We start from the raw sequence: 16304 nt of genomic DNA, 5'->3' as shown, positions 1-16304 counted from the left end.
CTCGCTCGTCTGCCTGGCTTTCGCGTTTGGGTAACAGAGAACCTCACTGAACAGGTGTGGAGAGCCGGACAGGAAGCTGAGTCCTGGCCCAGTGATGCTGACTCCCATTAAGCCAGAACTGGACCGGACCTTTCAGAGGACGGTTCCGAGCCAGTGGGTCACCTGCCGGCAGTGTTTCTCGCCTGCCCCCGGGGTCTCTGCCTGCGCGGCCCGAGGCACCGTGGACCGATGAGACTGGCCGGGCCTGGGTGTGATGTCCGGCTCTGCCACATTTACTTCACATTTTCCGTTCCCATCAATTTTACAGGTGAAACGGATGAATCTGTCCTGTCCGCCCCTCACTATCTCGGCGGACTGGAAAACAAACATCGCAGGTGACCAACGACCCTCACTGCCCTTCAGAGCTTGCCTCTTTCCACTAAAACTCAGCATAGAAGGGCTGACGTGCCCGTGTTTGACCTGAACTGTCTTCCCCGGCCCGCCCCGTTTCTCTGCACTGCGGGGCTGACTGGCGCTAACAACGGAGAAGTGGGAAGAAGGCGGGGGATACGGGCGAGGGGTCTGGGGAGAACCTGCACACGCCGTCAGCTCCTAGGAGACTGCGCTGGCTGGAACATCGGACAGAGGCAGGACCACATGACCCTGGTCTGCTGAGCCAAGACCAGCACGTTCTTTTCCTCGAGGCTGCCGAGCACGGTTCAATAAAGAATTAGCCGTAACGAAGGGGGGGCTGTGGGGGAGTCAGACCTGGGCTCAGACCCCTGGCTCTATAATTCACTCGCCCCAGGAGCGCAGGCACGTGACTTAATCTTGGTTTTAAGGCTCCGTTGCTTCATTTGTAAAACGGGGATAGCAGCTAATACGCTGCAGGATGTATTACCGAAAGAATGTTTATAATACAAGGTACCGTGTACTGAGCTTATCATGTACGGACACATAACACATTGTCTCATTTAAACCTTAAAACCAGCCTATGAGGGAGCTCCGACTGCCCCCATTTTTAAAGATGAGGACGCTGAGGCCCAGCCTAAGTCACTGCCCCAAGCACGGCGGTGAGTGCTGCGGCCAAGAACAGGCCCGGGGCTCGCCCGCCCCCAGGCTGCGATGGTGCCAGGTGCACAGCGGGTCGTGGAGAAAAGGAGCTGTTTGGGTTCTGGCAAAGGCCTCCCGAGCAACCCCGCGCCCGGCAGCCCTGGGCGAGGTGTCCTCACCCACCGGGCGGGCAAGAAGGCTGGGCTCAGGGAGTCCAGGCCCCCGGGCTTCAGCCAAAAGCCCTGACCTTTCAGAGACGCGCTCGGTCACAATGACAGGAGGCATGGAATCCGCTTCCACATAATGAGGCGGGCCGAGTCCATGAGACTCGGTCGGCTCGGCCAGATGCTGAGGACTGGGGAAGCTGAGTCATGGGAACGTAGAAGCTCATTACACTGTTTTCCCTATTTTTATGTTCGAAATCTTCCCCAGGAAAAAGTAAACACCAAAAAGATCGCCTCATCTCCTGGAGAATGTGTAAGGCGGAGGAGGCTCTCAAGCTGAGGTGTGCTCTGTCCCCCAGTTCTGGGTCCCCTCAGATCCGCTGTGATAATTGCTCTGTAGCCCCCGCCCCCTCTTCTACCCACAGGGCCCAGCCCCAGGGGACTGCCCATGCCCGAACCGGGGAGTCGAGAGCAAGGTGGTCTCCACTGAGCGTCCCGTGGTGGAAGCCCAGGCTGCTGTAGGGGGGCTGGGGGAGGGTGAGCCCCTGCCCCAGGGGTCCCGGGAGGTGTCAGAAGGGAAGCAGGACTACTGGGGTGTGGAGAGGCTCTGGGTGACGGGAAGGAGGATGGAGTCCTGAGAGACGGAAGGAGGGGAAGGCGGTGAGAGCCGGAGCGGGACAGGGGCTCTCGGCCCCTCGCTGGCGCCACCCCTGCAGCCCTCTTCCCACAGCCCGCCCTCCACACCGCCCAGGATGCTCTTGCCCAAACAGAAGCCTGGCCACGTGGTCCCCCCACGCATTCAAAACCACCCCAAGCCCCCCCCAACTTTTAAAAAAAATTTTTATTGGAGTACAGTTAATTTACAATGTTGTGTTACTTTCAGGGGTACAGCAAAGTGGATGAGTTACACACGTGCATGTATCCACTCTTGTTTAGATTCTTCTCCTATCTAGGTCATTACAGAGTATTGAGTAGAGTTCCCTGTGCTCTACAGCGGGTCTTTATTAGTTATCTGTTGTATATATAGTAGTGTGTATGTGTCCGTCCCAATCTCCCAGTTTATCCCTCCCCCTCCCCCCTCCCTGTAACCATAAGTGTGTTTTCTACCTCTGTGACTCTACTTCTGTTTTGTAGGTAAGTTCATTTGCCAGGCTTCCCCCTTGACTCCAGACGAGGTCCACGCCCTCCAGCCTGACACCCAGGGTGACTGTCCTCCCCTGAACCAGGCCCCCGCGGACACCCAGAACTGTGTCCCCCCCCAGCCCCCCCATCCCATACACTCCTGCGGGGGACCAGCTCCGGGGGCACCTCCCACCGAGCCCAGCCCAGCGCACACTCCTCTTATCAGGGCCCCCCAGACTGCTCTTGTTTCCCGTCTGCCTCCTGCGAGAATGCGGGCTCCAGGGCAGGGCGAGGCCACCCCTGATGGCCCCCCCAGTACAACGGGCGACCAAGACAAGGTGGCCGTTATCACGATTAGCAACGCGGCCCTGGGCAGGCGGGCGGGCGCTGTGCCGGCTGCTGGGAGGGCTGCCCGGCGAGTGGAGAGGTGAGGACGGCAGGACGCTGAGCACGGCTCCTCCCCGACCTTGGCTGAGGCCCTTCACGTGTCCGCAAAGCCCACGGCTGCAGCAGGCTTATGCAGGGCCTAAAAATGCTGTAATGTGTTCCTTCCAAAGGTTCCAGACAAATGGAAAACGATAGCGACAGCTTGCTGCTCCCCTCACCTCCGTGCCTGCAAACCTAAAGAATATTTATGATCCGTGGGATCAGAGATTTGGTGTCTTAGAAGCAAAGAAAGGTCACAAAATGAACTGACGCAGACCATCTGCTCCTGGGAGAGGGTAGAGACGCCGTATTCATTACTCTCCCAACGCACAGCACCTGCTTCTCCCGCGAAAATCTAGGCGCCAACATGACGATTTTTATTTAACTTAGAATAAAGCCGACACCCCCCACGGGGGCGAACGCTGAACGCAAACAGGCCGATGCGCGGGCAGGGCGCGCCTCTCAGGACGGCGGCACCCGCGCCCCCCGTACTTGATTCTCAGCCACAAGGTTTAACGGAGGAGAACAAATGCTCAGAGGTGTCCGCGCGGTTGCAAGCGGAGAGGAGCTTCCCGCTTCCTGCATTTTTCACGGGTCTGCCGCTCCTGCCATTCCCATCGCCGCGCTCCTGACATTACAGCAGATGCCTCAGCCGCCGCAGTAATCCCTCATCCTCAGAGGCCAACGGGAACGTACGGTTTCCCATTCATCAGGGCCACGGACGCCAGAATCGCTTGTCTGACCTTTGCAAATACCAAAGGGTGAATTTAAAGGAGAAAAAGGTAATGCAAAAGTCTTTAGCTTTCCTTTCAAAGACGATTTTATGTCATTAGCCCAGAAACAGTGCCTATAGGATGAACACAGTTAAAAACTGGGTAGAAAGAGTCAACTTGTAAGGGAGGTGGCCACCAATGTTTCAGCATACACACGTTCCTTGATGAATGATTTAACATATATTAAAAATATATATGAGGGATTTTCCTGGTAGTCCAGTGGATAAGACTCCATGCTCCCAACGCAGGGGGCCCGGGTTCGCTCCCTGGTCAGGGAACTAGATCCCACATGCATGCCACAACTAAGAGTTCGCATGCCACACCTAAGGACCCTGCCTGCCGCAACCAAGACCTGGTGCAACCAAATAAGTAAATAAATATTAAAAATATATTTATATATATATATGGCTCAGAAATCTCTGGGCACAGGATAGAAAACAGTGTCAAGCTGGGAATGAACAGGTCTCTGAAAGGACACACACACACACACACACCACACACGAACGGAAACAAACATGGATTTCAATGCCCAACACCGGTTGGACTCCACTAGACAATAAAGAGCTAATTCTGCCGCAAAACCACGGATGTGCGCTGAGGAGGGGACAGGCCCACGTCACAGCAGAGCAAACTCATTACCAAGCTTCAGCACACACTCACCCAGGTCTTAGTTGCGGCACACAGGCTCAGCTGCCCCCCGGCACGCGGGATCTTAGTTCCCCGACCAGGGCTCGAACCTGCATCCCCTGCACCGGAAGGCGGATTCTCAACCACTGGACCACCAGGGAAGTCCCTCCCTCTATTTTTAGCCTGTAAACCCTAGTCAATGTTGATATTTTAGGAGCAAAAGTGACCCCTTAATATTCCACGGAGATTTTCTTTGCCTGGCTCTGATTCGGCACCGCACAAAACTAGAACCTAAGTAATCTTCACGAAATGGAGGACTCCGGGTTTTTCCACTTAAAAATGTAATTACAGAGAACTTGGAGGACAGAGAAGAGAAGGAAAGCCACGCACATTATCATGCCAGCAGGATGGACACCAGGATGGATGCCCCCAGCCCTTAACTACAGGGTGGGTGTGGGCCACGGCTCTCCAGCCAGCCCACGGGGAGCGCTGAGCAAATTACAAAAAAGTGCCCCTTTCGCAGAGCGGGAGCAGCCCCAGGGCACAGCCCCGGACTCTCCGCTTGGTCCACGAGCCGAGAGTGGGCTGGGCGGAGGGCCTGGTCCCCCCCAGCAGCTACGTCTCCCCGCACAACCTCCCGCCCACACCAGCCAGGCCATGAGATGCGGTCACGCTGATCCTGGGGAGGGGGTGGGAGGACAGAGCTAGGTCTGTCCTCCCACCCGCTGTGGCAATGCCACGCAGGGGTGGAAACGCCGGGCGGGGCGGGGTCGGGGGGGCCGTGAGGGTGGACCGTCCCAAAGAGCAGGTGAAGCCTAAGCAGGCGGAAGCCGAGGGGCACGTGCAGAGGTCCTGGCTCAGGTGCTGCCGGGACCCTCCGCGCCGTCTCACGCTGCGCGGTTCTCACACAGGCGCTTCTACTCCAGCCCGCCCCTCGGGGCCCCACCCACCTCTTCCAGCGCCGGGAGGGGCAGTGCGGCCTGCCCGCCAGCAGGACCCAGCGCACTGGCCGTGCTTCCCAGCACCCGGCCCGGCAGGACCAGGAGGGAGGGCTGGGTGCAGGTGGGGGGAATGGCCCGGCCCTCGGGGCTCCCGGGGGACTTGGGGAACCAGCGCCACGAGGCGCCCTTCTCTCACGCAAATTCATCTGGCATTAATCAGAAGTAACATAAAAATAACGAAAATAAACAAGGGCAGTTAAATCAAAACCAGGTTATTCTAGCTGGATCCTGTTGCCTCCTTAAGGTCCCGGCCGAGGCACCCCCTCGAGTTAGAACAGGGAGCAGGCAAGCTGGGGCACGAGACCCTCAGAACACTGACCCAGCGTGACTGACCGTCGGTCCCCGGTGGTCGGCGGCCCACTCCCGGGGGAGCGCCCCCAGCTGCCGGGCACACCGCCCACCTCTGGGCCTTTCCTCCGCCCCGGCCCCCACGCACGGCTCTCTGCTCTGCCTCTCCTGCTCCTCCCGAGAGGCAGGCTCGATGCCACCTTACTCAGACGCCCCCCGATCCCAGGGCCACCGTGGTCCTAGCCGCAGGTGTCCCAATCACTCCCCGGAACTTTCTTCACGTGTCCATCCTGGCATTCTAGAGATCCGACTGTGGAGGGAGCCTCTGAGCTGAGGGAAGGTCGCCTAGTGGCGCTGGTTCCCCACCTCCCCCAGGAGCTTAATAATACACCCCAAAAAGTATGCAACCTCTTCACACCCTTCAGGATGACTGCTATCAAAAAACCAGAACATAACAAGTGTCAGCGAGGATGTGGAGAAACTGGAACCCTCGTGCACTGTGAGTGGGGATGGAAAATGGGGCAGCCACTATGGAAACAGTACGGAGGCTCCTAAAAAAATTTAAAATACAACTACCACATGACCATGTGAGACAGCAATTCTACTGCCGGGTATATACTCGAAAGAACTGAAAGCAGAATCTTAAAGAGAAATCTGTACATCATGTTCACAGCAGCATTATTCACGACAGCCAAAAGGTGGAAGCAACCCAAGTGTCCAAAGATAGATGTGTGGATACACAAAACATGGCCTATACATACAATGCAGTATTATTCAGCCTTAAAAAGAAAGGAGATTCTTTTCACCTGCTCCAACACGGGTGAATCTTAAAGACATTCTGCTGAGTAAAATTAGCAAGTCACAAAAAGACAAATACTGTCTGATTCCACCTATATGAGGTTCCTGGAGTCGTCAAATTCATAGAGACAGAAAGTAGAAGGGGGGTGCCGGGGGCTGGGGGAGGGGGAATAGGAGTTACTGTTTAATGGGGACAGTGTTGGTTTCACAAGATGTAAAGAGTTCTAGAGATGATGGTGGTGATGGTTGAACAACCAGGTGAATGTACTTAATGCCACTCAACTGTTCACTGAAAAACGGTGAAGATGGTGAATTCTGTGTGATGTATATTTTACCACAATTTTTTTTAAAGTATGCAGAGAGTTGTTCTGTGCCCTTGAGACTGAGTTATGGAGGCTAAAGGTCTGAAGAAAAACTGAAAGCTACTTTGATTTAGGCCTTAAGCTTCAGGCGTGGAAATGAACTTGTTCAACTCGCCCTCATCACAGGAGTAAGCGGTCGGACGTGACCTTTTCAGAGTCACGCAGCAAACCAGCAGCGGGGTGCCGGCCAGCCCCGGCCCTCCTGAGTCCTGTCCGGGAGCAGCCCCTCTGTTCTGGACGGAAGCCAGAAAGAGCAGGAAAAACAGAAGAGCAAAGGGGAGTTTACGAGCTGACTTTACCAATCACCAAACCGGGAACTAAATAGTCCCATGTGAGTAGACTAAACGTGCTTAACTTTGAAACAAAACACAAGTTTTCATCTTCATGAGCTGGAGTCGTTCATGATGTGACGGACTTCCCCCGACCTCCCTCGGCCCCCTGCAGATAACGAGCATCCAAGTGACGGGCCAGGCCCGAGGTCAGTAGAAAGCCACGTGGGCCCTTCCCCAGGCGCACCGCGACTCACTGTGCGACCCCTCCTGCCAAGACGGTAAGACACACGCGTTTGATCTTTGGCCCCGGTTCCTGGCACGTGGCTCCTAACACCCTGGGACCCTCCAGAGCCGCGAGTGTCCGGAGTGCTAAGGAGACGACGCTGGCTGGCCCGGGATAGCTGCACGATGGGGCTGGATGCCAGAGAGGCCGAAAACCAAGTAGGGTGTTTTCCCGTGTCTTGTGAGCTGAGCTAGCGAATTCTCAGACCTGAGGAGGGGGTCACAGGAACACCCCCAATTTACAGCCAGCTGGTCAGAGGTGCTGGTGTCTGAAGTGCGGCGGTCTTGTGGGGCTGAGCCGTTTCCCTGCGGTCCTGCAACAGCCCCAGGCAAGGAGGCAGGTCGAACTGAATCAAATCGGATTGGATCGGGGATGCCAGTTGGTGTCAGAATTGGCTAGCGTCCGGAAAAACCCACACATTTGGTGTCAGAAGTGTTGTCGGGGTAGGGGCTGCCCTGGCAGTCCAGTGGTTAGGGCTCCGCGCTTCCACTTCAGGGGGCACGGGTTCCAGCCCTGGTCGGGGAACTAAGATCCCGCATGCTGCTCTGTGTGGCCAAAAAAACCCCCCCAAAACAAAAAAAACCAAAAAGAATTGTTGGGGTAGAAACAGCACAGACCTAGCCTCTCTGGGCCTCAGTTTCCTCATCGGTAGTGGTGAGGGGTTTGGACCAAATGCCACGAAGGCCCTTCCAGCGAGAATTCGGTGGTTCCTGGAATCGCTGGTTGACGTTTCCGGAGTTAACTCCGCCTTCCGACACCAGGCAGCACCCTCCCCAGGCCGTGTTTCCCACCGTGACAACGCCACTCCAGGAGCCCGTGTGTAGCGGCAGAGAACGTAACAGCATCGCTGCCGGGCCCTGGCCTTGTCCCCAGCTCTCAGAGGCCCAGTTCCCTGAGAGGAGGGACCAGGCTCTCTCCATCAACCTCCACTTTAAACCAAAACCTCAAACAGAATTTTGGACGCGCCCCCCCAGACTACAAGGCCTGCGCTTCAGTCCTGATTAAAACAGCAGCTGGTGATGCCTGAAAAGCAAGCTGGCCACTCGGAGAACCTGGCGTCTATGCATCCCTCTTCCTCCTCCCGACACTGTGGGTCCAAAGCACATCCGAAGAGAAAGGAAAATCCACAGGGAGAGTCTTGGTGCACTGCCTCTCACCAAACTCTCCGGAAACCGGGGTGACAAGGACACTCTGCACCGACTCGCACTGGAACCGGGTGAACAGCGAGTAATGCTAAGGCCGACATGAACTGGAGACGACTATTTCCAGATTCTCAGCCACACGTGCATCTACTCAACTCCACAGGTAACTCTGGTTGAGAGGGTAAGGGCCCTGGCTCTGGAGCCCACAGACCCGGTGCAAGTCCCTGAGCTGCCACTTACTACCCCAGGCCTCCGGGAGGGACCGGCCTGCTGAGCCTCAGTCCCCTTCTCTACCAGGCGTGAGTGACTGCGCCTGCCTCGCGGGGCTGCTGCCTGTGGGGCCCTCAACCGGCACCTGGTGAGGAGTCAGGCCGACCAGCACAGCCAGCGTCACCCTGCCTGTCCTCAGGGCACATGTCAGACTCTTCTGAGAATCAGGGCAGGACAGCAGAGGCACAGGCAACAAGAGAAAAAACAGATACACCGGGCTTCATCAAAGGACCCAAGCAGCAGAGTAAAAAGGCAATATTTTCTCCCCCTGGGGAGAAAATCTACTATCTAATAAGAGGTCAATATCCAACATATAGAGAGAATTCCTAAAACTCAACAACAAAACCAACCTGATTAAAAAATGTGCAAAGGATTTGAGTAGACATTTCTCCAAAGATATACAAATGGCCAATCGGCACATGAAAAGATGCTCGGTATCAACTCAAAACTACAGTGAGATAACACTTCACACCCATTAGGATGGCTACTATAAAAAAATAAATAAATGACAAGTTTTGGCAAGAATGTGAAGAAACTGGAACCCTATGCACAGCTAGTGGGGATGTAAAATGGTACAGCTGCTGTGGAAAAGAGCATGGCGGTTCTCCCTCCAAATACTGAAAACAGAATGACCACATGACCCAGCAATTCCACCTCTGGGTTTATATCCAAAAGAATTGAATGCAGGGACACAAACACAAACATGGGATATTTGCACACCCATGTTCACAGCAGCAGTATTCACAACCGCCCAAAGATAGAAGCAACTCAAGTGTCCAAAGATGGATGAATAGATACACAAAACGTGTTCTATACACACAATGGAGTATTAGTCAGCCTTAAAAAGAAAGGAAACTCTGACACCTGCTCCAACATGGGTGAATCTTGAAGACATTCTGCTGAGTGAAACAAGCCAGGCACAAAAGGACAAGCACTGCATGATTCCATTCATGGGAGGTCCCTGGAGTCGTGAGATTCATAGAAAGTAGAAGGGGGGCGGGGGGGTGTGCCAGGGCCTGGGGGGAGAGGAGGGGAGTTAGTGTTTAATGGGGACAGAGTTTCAGTTTGGCAAGATGAGAAAAGTTCTGGAAATGGATGCTGGTGATGGTTGCACAACAAAGTGAATGTACCTAATGTCACTGAACATTATCAAACGGTCAGAATGGTAAATGTTCTGCTATGTGTGTTTTTCTACAATTTTTAGAAAGTAAATAAACAGGTACAAATAAAAACAAGTGCCCTCGTGGAAGACGAGTCTAGAAGGTGTGTGGGAAATACTATACCACGGTAACACATTTTGCTTTTACACACAGCGTCTCAGTGATGGCCTCAAGGACCCTGTGAGAAGCGACGGAGCAGCATTCTTGTCCCACACGCCCTTCCCCGTGTCCAGTCAGTGGACCCACACGCGGGCAGCGGCTCACAGAGGCAGAGACGGGGCTGTCTCCAGCCAAAACACAGAGTGCCCGTGTGCAAGAGAACAAGCGGGCAAAGGGCACCTAGAAGGCTCTGGAACTCACAATGGATCAGCGAAGGCCACCTCTTGTCTACAGGCTCCAGGCCAGGCTTGCCGTCTACGGGGCAACAGGACGAAGCTCTGGAGCTCAAGCCCCTGGTGTGGAGCACGGCTCAGCCCTGGGCAAGCTGCTTAACTCCTCTAAGCCTCCAGGTCCTCATCTGTAAAATGGACACGACACCCCTGACTTAATGGAGTTTCCTGAGAAAAAAGTGTTGAATGAGATAACGTTTGTACAGCACTTCACAGGGTGCCTGGCACGTGGTGAAGGGCCAGTAAATGATGGCTATTATTTTTAGCTCTGAAAGATGCTAAAAAAATAATAATAATAACATTGATAGAAAGGAACCTTTGGAGTGAGTAACTGTGCAGAGCAGACTCTACCACGTGCCGTGAAGGTCACGGGGAAACAGAAGGTACACATCCTGCCCTGAGGAAGATAAGGCAATAAACAGGACAGGACGCAAGACAAACAACAGGAAACAGCACCGCAGGAGGAGGCAACAGTATGTTAGCTGTGCTGGGGACCCACACACGTTCTCTCCGCTAGTCTTCACGAACCCTGGAGGGTGAGGGCAGAGCCAAGTGAATGCCTCGGATAACACACACGGTGAGTTCAGAGAAGAGACAGCACCACAAACAGGCTGGTCTAGGAAGGCTGCCTGGAGGAGGAGGCAAGTGCTGACGGCCAGCAGCCTTCAGCACTGGATGGAGAAGATCGGAAATTCTTCTAGGTCAGGAGGGTTGGAGGGAGCACTGAAATACGCACCAAGTCTGAGGCTGGTTTTTAACAGGCCCTTCTCCTGGCCACAAGCTGAGTCACCAAAAAAAAGTCTGAACGTTATTTCTTTCTTTTCAGACTAGTAGGTTAGCCTAAAAATTCTGAGTGACTTATCTGCTAGGTCAAGAGCAACAGTGCTTAGGGGCTTCCCTGGTGGCGCAGTGGTTGAGAATCTGCCTGCCAATGCAGGGGACACAGGTTCGAGCCCTGGTCTGGGAAGATCCCACATGCCGCGGAGCGACTGGGCCCATGAGCCACAATTACTGAGCCTGCGCGTCTGGAGCCTGTGCTCCACAACAGGAGAGGCCGTGATAGTGAGAGGCCCACGCACCGCAATGAAGAGTAGCCCCCGCTTGCCACAACTAGAGAAAGCCCTCGCACGGAAACGAAGACCCAACACAGCCATAAATAAATAAAAATAAATAAATTAAAATCATCCAGAATCTTATTTCTTAAAAAAAAAAAAAAAAAAAGAGCAACAGTGCTTAACCGATGCCCCTCTGGGCACTGTGTTTATACCCCCTTCATCAGCTGACATCCACCCCCCAAAAAAGCAGGCGTACCACCCAGAAATATGCTAAGAGCACTTACACAACACTGCATCTCCAAGGCTTGAGAAAATAGAGGGTCAAATACACAAGCACTCTACTTATTCCACTTATTCTGTGAAATGAGAAGAGTCTCAAAGAGTTTGTAAGAAAGCACATCATGGTGATGTTTCCCCCTTTGCATTTGCGTGTGTGTTTCAAGCTTTCTACACGGGTCTGCACTGTTTCTTAAGAGCACAGTTCTATGGGACCTGTTATAGCCCCACAGCGCCCCCTAAGCAGGGCAGCCCTCCCGGCAAGCCCTACGAGCCAGCCTCTCAGCTCCTGTACTCGCGAGCGGGAAGCAGGGCGGCGGGGAGCGGGCCGGCGCTCTCTAGCCATCCAGGCAGTTAAGGACAGATGCTCTCAGAACCCCACACTTCTTCCCGTGCTCCGTCCACCCGACTCAGCACCCCTCATCTCTGCTGGGGGCTTCCAGGAAGGGCCCAACCCCGGACCTCGGGGAACTGGCACGGCGTGTGCTGACTCCCCCGTCGGACCCCCGCTCTGCACACATGGGGGCTTTGATGGTCAGAGAGGAATGGCCTTTTGGGGGCTGCCAAGGGGAAATGTCCCCGGCTCTGTAATGACAGCTGTGCCACTCCCCTCCCTAGAAATCACCCATGGCTCCTCAGTGCCACTAATGAAAGAGGCCAAACCACACGGCCTACATTCGAAGCCTCGTCAGTCAGGCCTGACGTCTGTCCACCTGGCCCCCCACCGCTCCCCAGGCTGGCGTCACCACCACCCCTCCACACCCAGCCTTCGCTCAGAGCGCCCTCCGAGCCTCCTCTCCACTCCTACGTGAGCCGAAACCCACCCCCTGAGGGCTGGGTTCCTCCTGCCCCCGAGGTGCCCCTCCTCACCTGCCCCCCAGGGCAGCAGCTCCAGAGCTGGAATGCTGGGACGCTGGGTTGCAACTCCAGCTCCCTCGCTGCTAGCTGTGTGACCCTCTCACTGCCTCCGGGTCCCTGTCCGCAAAGTGGAAATAATAACAGTACCTCACTCACAGTGTTGTTCTAAGAATTAAAGGCCTGCAAGATACACAAAGCACCTACTGCAGTCTCCGGCACACGGTAACACAGTACGCAATTTTAAAAAAGCAAAACCTTTAACTAGGGACTTCCCTGGTGGCGCAGTGGTTGAGAATCCGCCTGCCAATGCAGGGGACACGGGTTCGGTCGCTGGTCCGGGAAGATCCCACATGCCGCGGAGCAACTAAGCCCGTGCGCCACAGCTACTGAGCCTGCGCTCTAGAGCCCACGAGCCACAACTACTGAAGCCTGTGCGCCTAGAGCCCGTGCTCTGCAACAAGAGAAGCCACCGCAATGAGAAGCCCGCACACTGCAACAAAGAGTAGCCCCCACTCGCTGCAACTAGAGAAAGCCCGCGTGCAGCAACAAAGACCCAACGCACCCAAAAATAATAAATAAATAAAATTAAATTTTAAAAAACCCAGAAATTCTTTAACTATTATTACTGCTGCTGGAGGTGACCCCTCTGTCCTCCATTACCTTACTTTGTTTATCTGTCCAATCTTGCGCCAACACTTTCTGTCTTACCTGATTTAGGTCCCTGTCTTAGCTCCTTTACTAGACTGAACGTCCTGGTAAGCGTTTCGCTGGGTATACAAGAGAGGCGATGCAGAGCCACTGGATGCACGAAGCTCCAGGAAGCAGTTCAGACCCCACACCACGCAATCCACGGGCACAAGCCCTGCAGCAGAGACGCGCTGGTGTTCCTGCTCCCAGCCTGCCCCCAATACTCTGGGTGCAATTAACTAACTGCTCACCCATCTTTTCATCTAAATGAATCCAAACTGTACTCCTGGAAAAGGACGATTTGAAAGCGTTTGCCGGCCCACACAAGGAGAGCTGTGCACGTCTGCAGAGCACCGTGGACCTGGCTCGGGGACTCCCCATGTGCAACAGCCATTAGGACAGGACCATTTGAAACTTGTTTCAGAGGAGAGAGTCGGACGGCACGACGGAGCACTCTGCCCTCCTCCACGCTTCTCGGCCCTCACACTGCGGCCCGTCCTGGCTCTGAGCCGTGCCCTCCACTCGGGAGCCACTTTCCAGGACCACGGGCAGCGTGGATGCAGGGAAGGCACGGTAACCACATCAGATGGAGCTTAGCCGCCGGCGTGCGATGGGCAGACCATGCGTTTGACCCAACAAGGCCAGGGAGCTCGAGTGAGGCCAGGCACGAGGCAGGGTAATCGCGGCTCTACGGACCCCCAGACGGTGAGCCTGAGGCTCTGCAGCTCAGGACACCTTGGTGGGTGCGTTACCGCTACAGAAGGGCCCCTCCGAGCAGCTTTTTAATATCTGTATCCTGGGGCCTGGTACCCAATACGCACTCAAAACGCCTGCTGAAATGGACTGAGGGAACGGTTTAGGTAGAAGCCGCAGCAGCTGCTGAGTGAGGAAAACGAGGTCCAGGGACTAACAGTTGTGGTCAGCTACAGAACGTGGCCTTTGACGCCACCCACCCAGGACAGGGCTCCACCCTGGGCCCAAACCCAACCTGCCCCTGTTCCCCGCAGCCACCTCTGCGCCACGCAGACTGGGGACCACCGAGGTGTTCACACCCCCTGCCTGCCTCCTCCACCTGTCTCCAGGCAAGGGGGCCTCTTCTCTGCCTGTGCAGTTCCCACCCATCCTCACCAACAGCCCTCAGACTCAGACGCCGGGCGCAGGCCCCAGCTCCTCTGAGCGCAACGGCCTCCCGACAGCACTCACAGCCCCCACGAGGCAACTGAGCACCAGCGCTGGGGGGCCTTCTGGTGGTCGTCCTTGTCCCACGCGTCTCTGTTCCCTCTTCTGACCCCATCAACCCCTTGAGCACCGGGACGGCTATGAAATCCCAGCTCCCTCTGACCAGCTGAGCCGTCCTTCCGCCTCGCTGAGCCTCAGTTTCCTCATCTCTAAAGTGGGAAGGACAATAAAGCGAACTTCACAGAGCAGCTGTAAGGAGCACGTGATGGCTGTAGAACTGCTTCGCGTGAGGTATACCCTTGCTCTTAGCCGTTAGCTTTGTTGCTGTTGTTTTATTTCTGCATCCCCCTCCCTCCCACCAACCCCCGGCACATACTTTTAAAAGAACACTAACAACACTAAATGTCGCGAGAGTCACTTTTACACTGTCACAACAGCACAGAAGACACATTAGAAACTCACTCTGGCCTCTAATCATTTATCTGAACCGAGCTGTGAAATTACCGAGGTCTTGCCTGCTGGCTAACTGGCAATGAGGAGGCTCCATCCTCTTCATGGTCAAGTGTTTTGTCCACGGGACGGTGGACGCGGGGCCTGTTCACAGATGGGCCCGCTGCCCCACACAGCCTCTCCAGTGTGGGGATGAATCAATCTCCGCCCCCCACCAAGCAAACTAAGGCTCAGAAGGACTGCACAATTTTCTCGGGTCCCACGGTTGAATTGGGCAAAGCAAAATTCAACTCAGGTCTTCCTGAGAGAAGCATGCTCTTTCCTCTTCCTATATACCTGTACATCCCTTACGTTTGTGTGTTTTAAAGTCCCCTTTAACTTATACCCCTCATCAACTACCTTGGCATTTCAAAGGTAGTAACAGAGCCTCCTACGGTAAAGGAGACAGAAAAGAAAAAGAAAAAAAATTCCCCAAGTTTACTGGCTCCCTCTCATAGCTGACTGGAATTCAATACCCAACTGAGAAATGAGTTTCTGGAACATGGATGCAGTGAAAGAGCAGCTGAGGAAGAAGAACGGGGGTGGGAACCTCGAGAAAGGTGGGGAAACACTCTCCAGGGCCCAGGGCCCAGGGCCCATGACCCCTTATCAGAGACCCTACACCACAGAGAAAAGAAAGGCTCCCAAATGCCAGTTAGCCAACGGGAGAGGCCTCAGTAATTTCACAGGCCCCACTAAAGGCTGAAAAGTAAGCTGTAAATTTGTAAGTAAAGCGAGAAATCACTACAGCCTAATCCAGCCAGGCCCATAAGGACTCCAAAGGTCCGTGCTCATGAAAGACATTTCACCAGTCCTTCCACCAACCAGGAAGAACCCAGTTTTAAAAGAAACCAATCAACATTCTCGACTGATCACGCTTCGCATGAGCGCCCACCTTGGGTGAAAAGGCAAGTTGCTTTTCCAGTAAGGAAATTCCATAGGGCGGGCCCTCTGGTGGTCCTTCACCTGCACCTCGGGCTTTCCTCGCCCGGGACGCTGGTCATCCCGGGCGCCCAGAGCCCCCCACAGGATTAGGACTGCCGAGTAACCCTCTATCTGCCACCGAAGGGTTCACCGCTGGCAGACTCAAGAGCGCAGGGAAGTGACAGTCACCGTGCAGACAGGAGGACCACGGACATCAAGACCCCGCCTCTGACAGACGGAACTCCAGACCCGACAGGGCAGCGACTCGCACAAGGTCATGGGGAGGGTCGGCGGCAAGGCTCCCCGGCCGGGCTCCCGTCGTTAGACGGCACGGCCGCCCCCGCCCCCGACAGCCTCCCCAGGAGCGCGCCCGGCCTCCCGCTCCCCGCCAAGGGCGGCTCCGCCGGGCGGGCCCGGGGCAGGGAGCCCGCTGGGAAAGCGGCGGCCGGGCCGGGGCGGAGGACTGGGCCCCGCCGCGCAGGGACGCGCGGCGCACCGCCCAGGCCTCGGGGCGCCGCCGTGGGGGCCTTACCGAGGCACTGCCCCACCGGCGTGCTGAACGGGTTCCCCAGGAGGAACTCCATCTTGGGCGGACGGCTCGGCAGCGGCCCGCGCGCGTCAGCCGCCGGCTCTCCGCGTCCCCCGCGGCGCTCCCTGCCTGACTGACACTTGCCCCGGCCCTACCCTCAGGAAAGCCGGTGTCCGCCCCTGGCCCCGCCCCGCCGGC

General features: G+C 55.5%; 1 protein-coding gene across 7 annotated transcripts in view; it reads right to left on the bottom strand.

The window, feature by feature from the left end:
* Positions 1-16262, bottom strand: part of TOM1L2 (target of myb1 like 2 membrane trafficking protein) — an 81892-nt gene extending 65630 nt beyond the window's left edge. For 4 of the 7 annotated variants that reach the window (XM_082441667.1, XM_082441668.1, XM_082441671.1 and 1 more), the window contains exon 1: positions 16110-16262. In XM_082441667.1, the coding sequence (XP_082297793.1) occupies positions 16110-16161 (52 nt within the window). In that variant the 5' untranslated portion in view covers positions 16162-16262. The remainder of the gene's footprint in view (positions 1-16109) is intronic. The other 3 variants (XM_082441669.1, XM_082441670.1, XM_082441673.1) reach the window with 1 other exon arrangement.
* Positions 16263-16304: the final 42 nt, after the last annotated feature.

This window comes from Balaenoptera physalus (assembly GCF_965194825.1).
Source record: "Balaenoptera physalus genome assembly, chromosome: 20".
NCBI lineage: Eukaryota > Metazoa > Chordata > Mammalia > Artiodactyla > Balaenopteridae > Balaenoptera > Balaenoptera physalus.
This window is presented reverse-complemented; position numbering and strand designations above follow the sequence as displayed.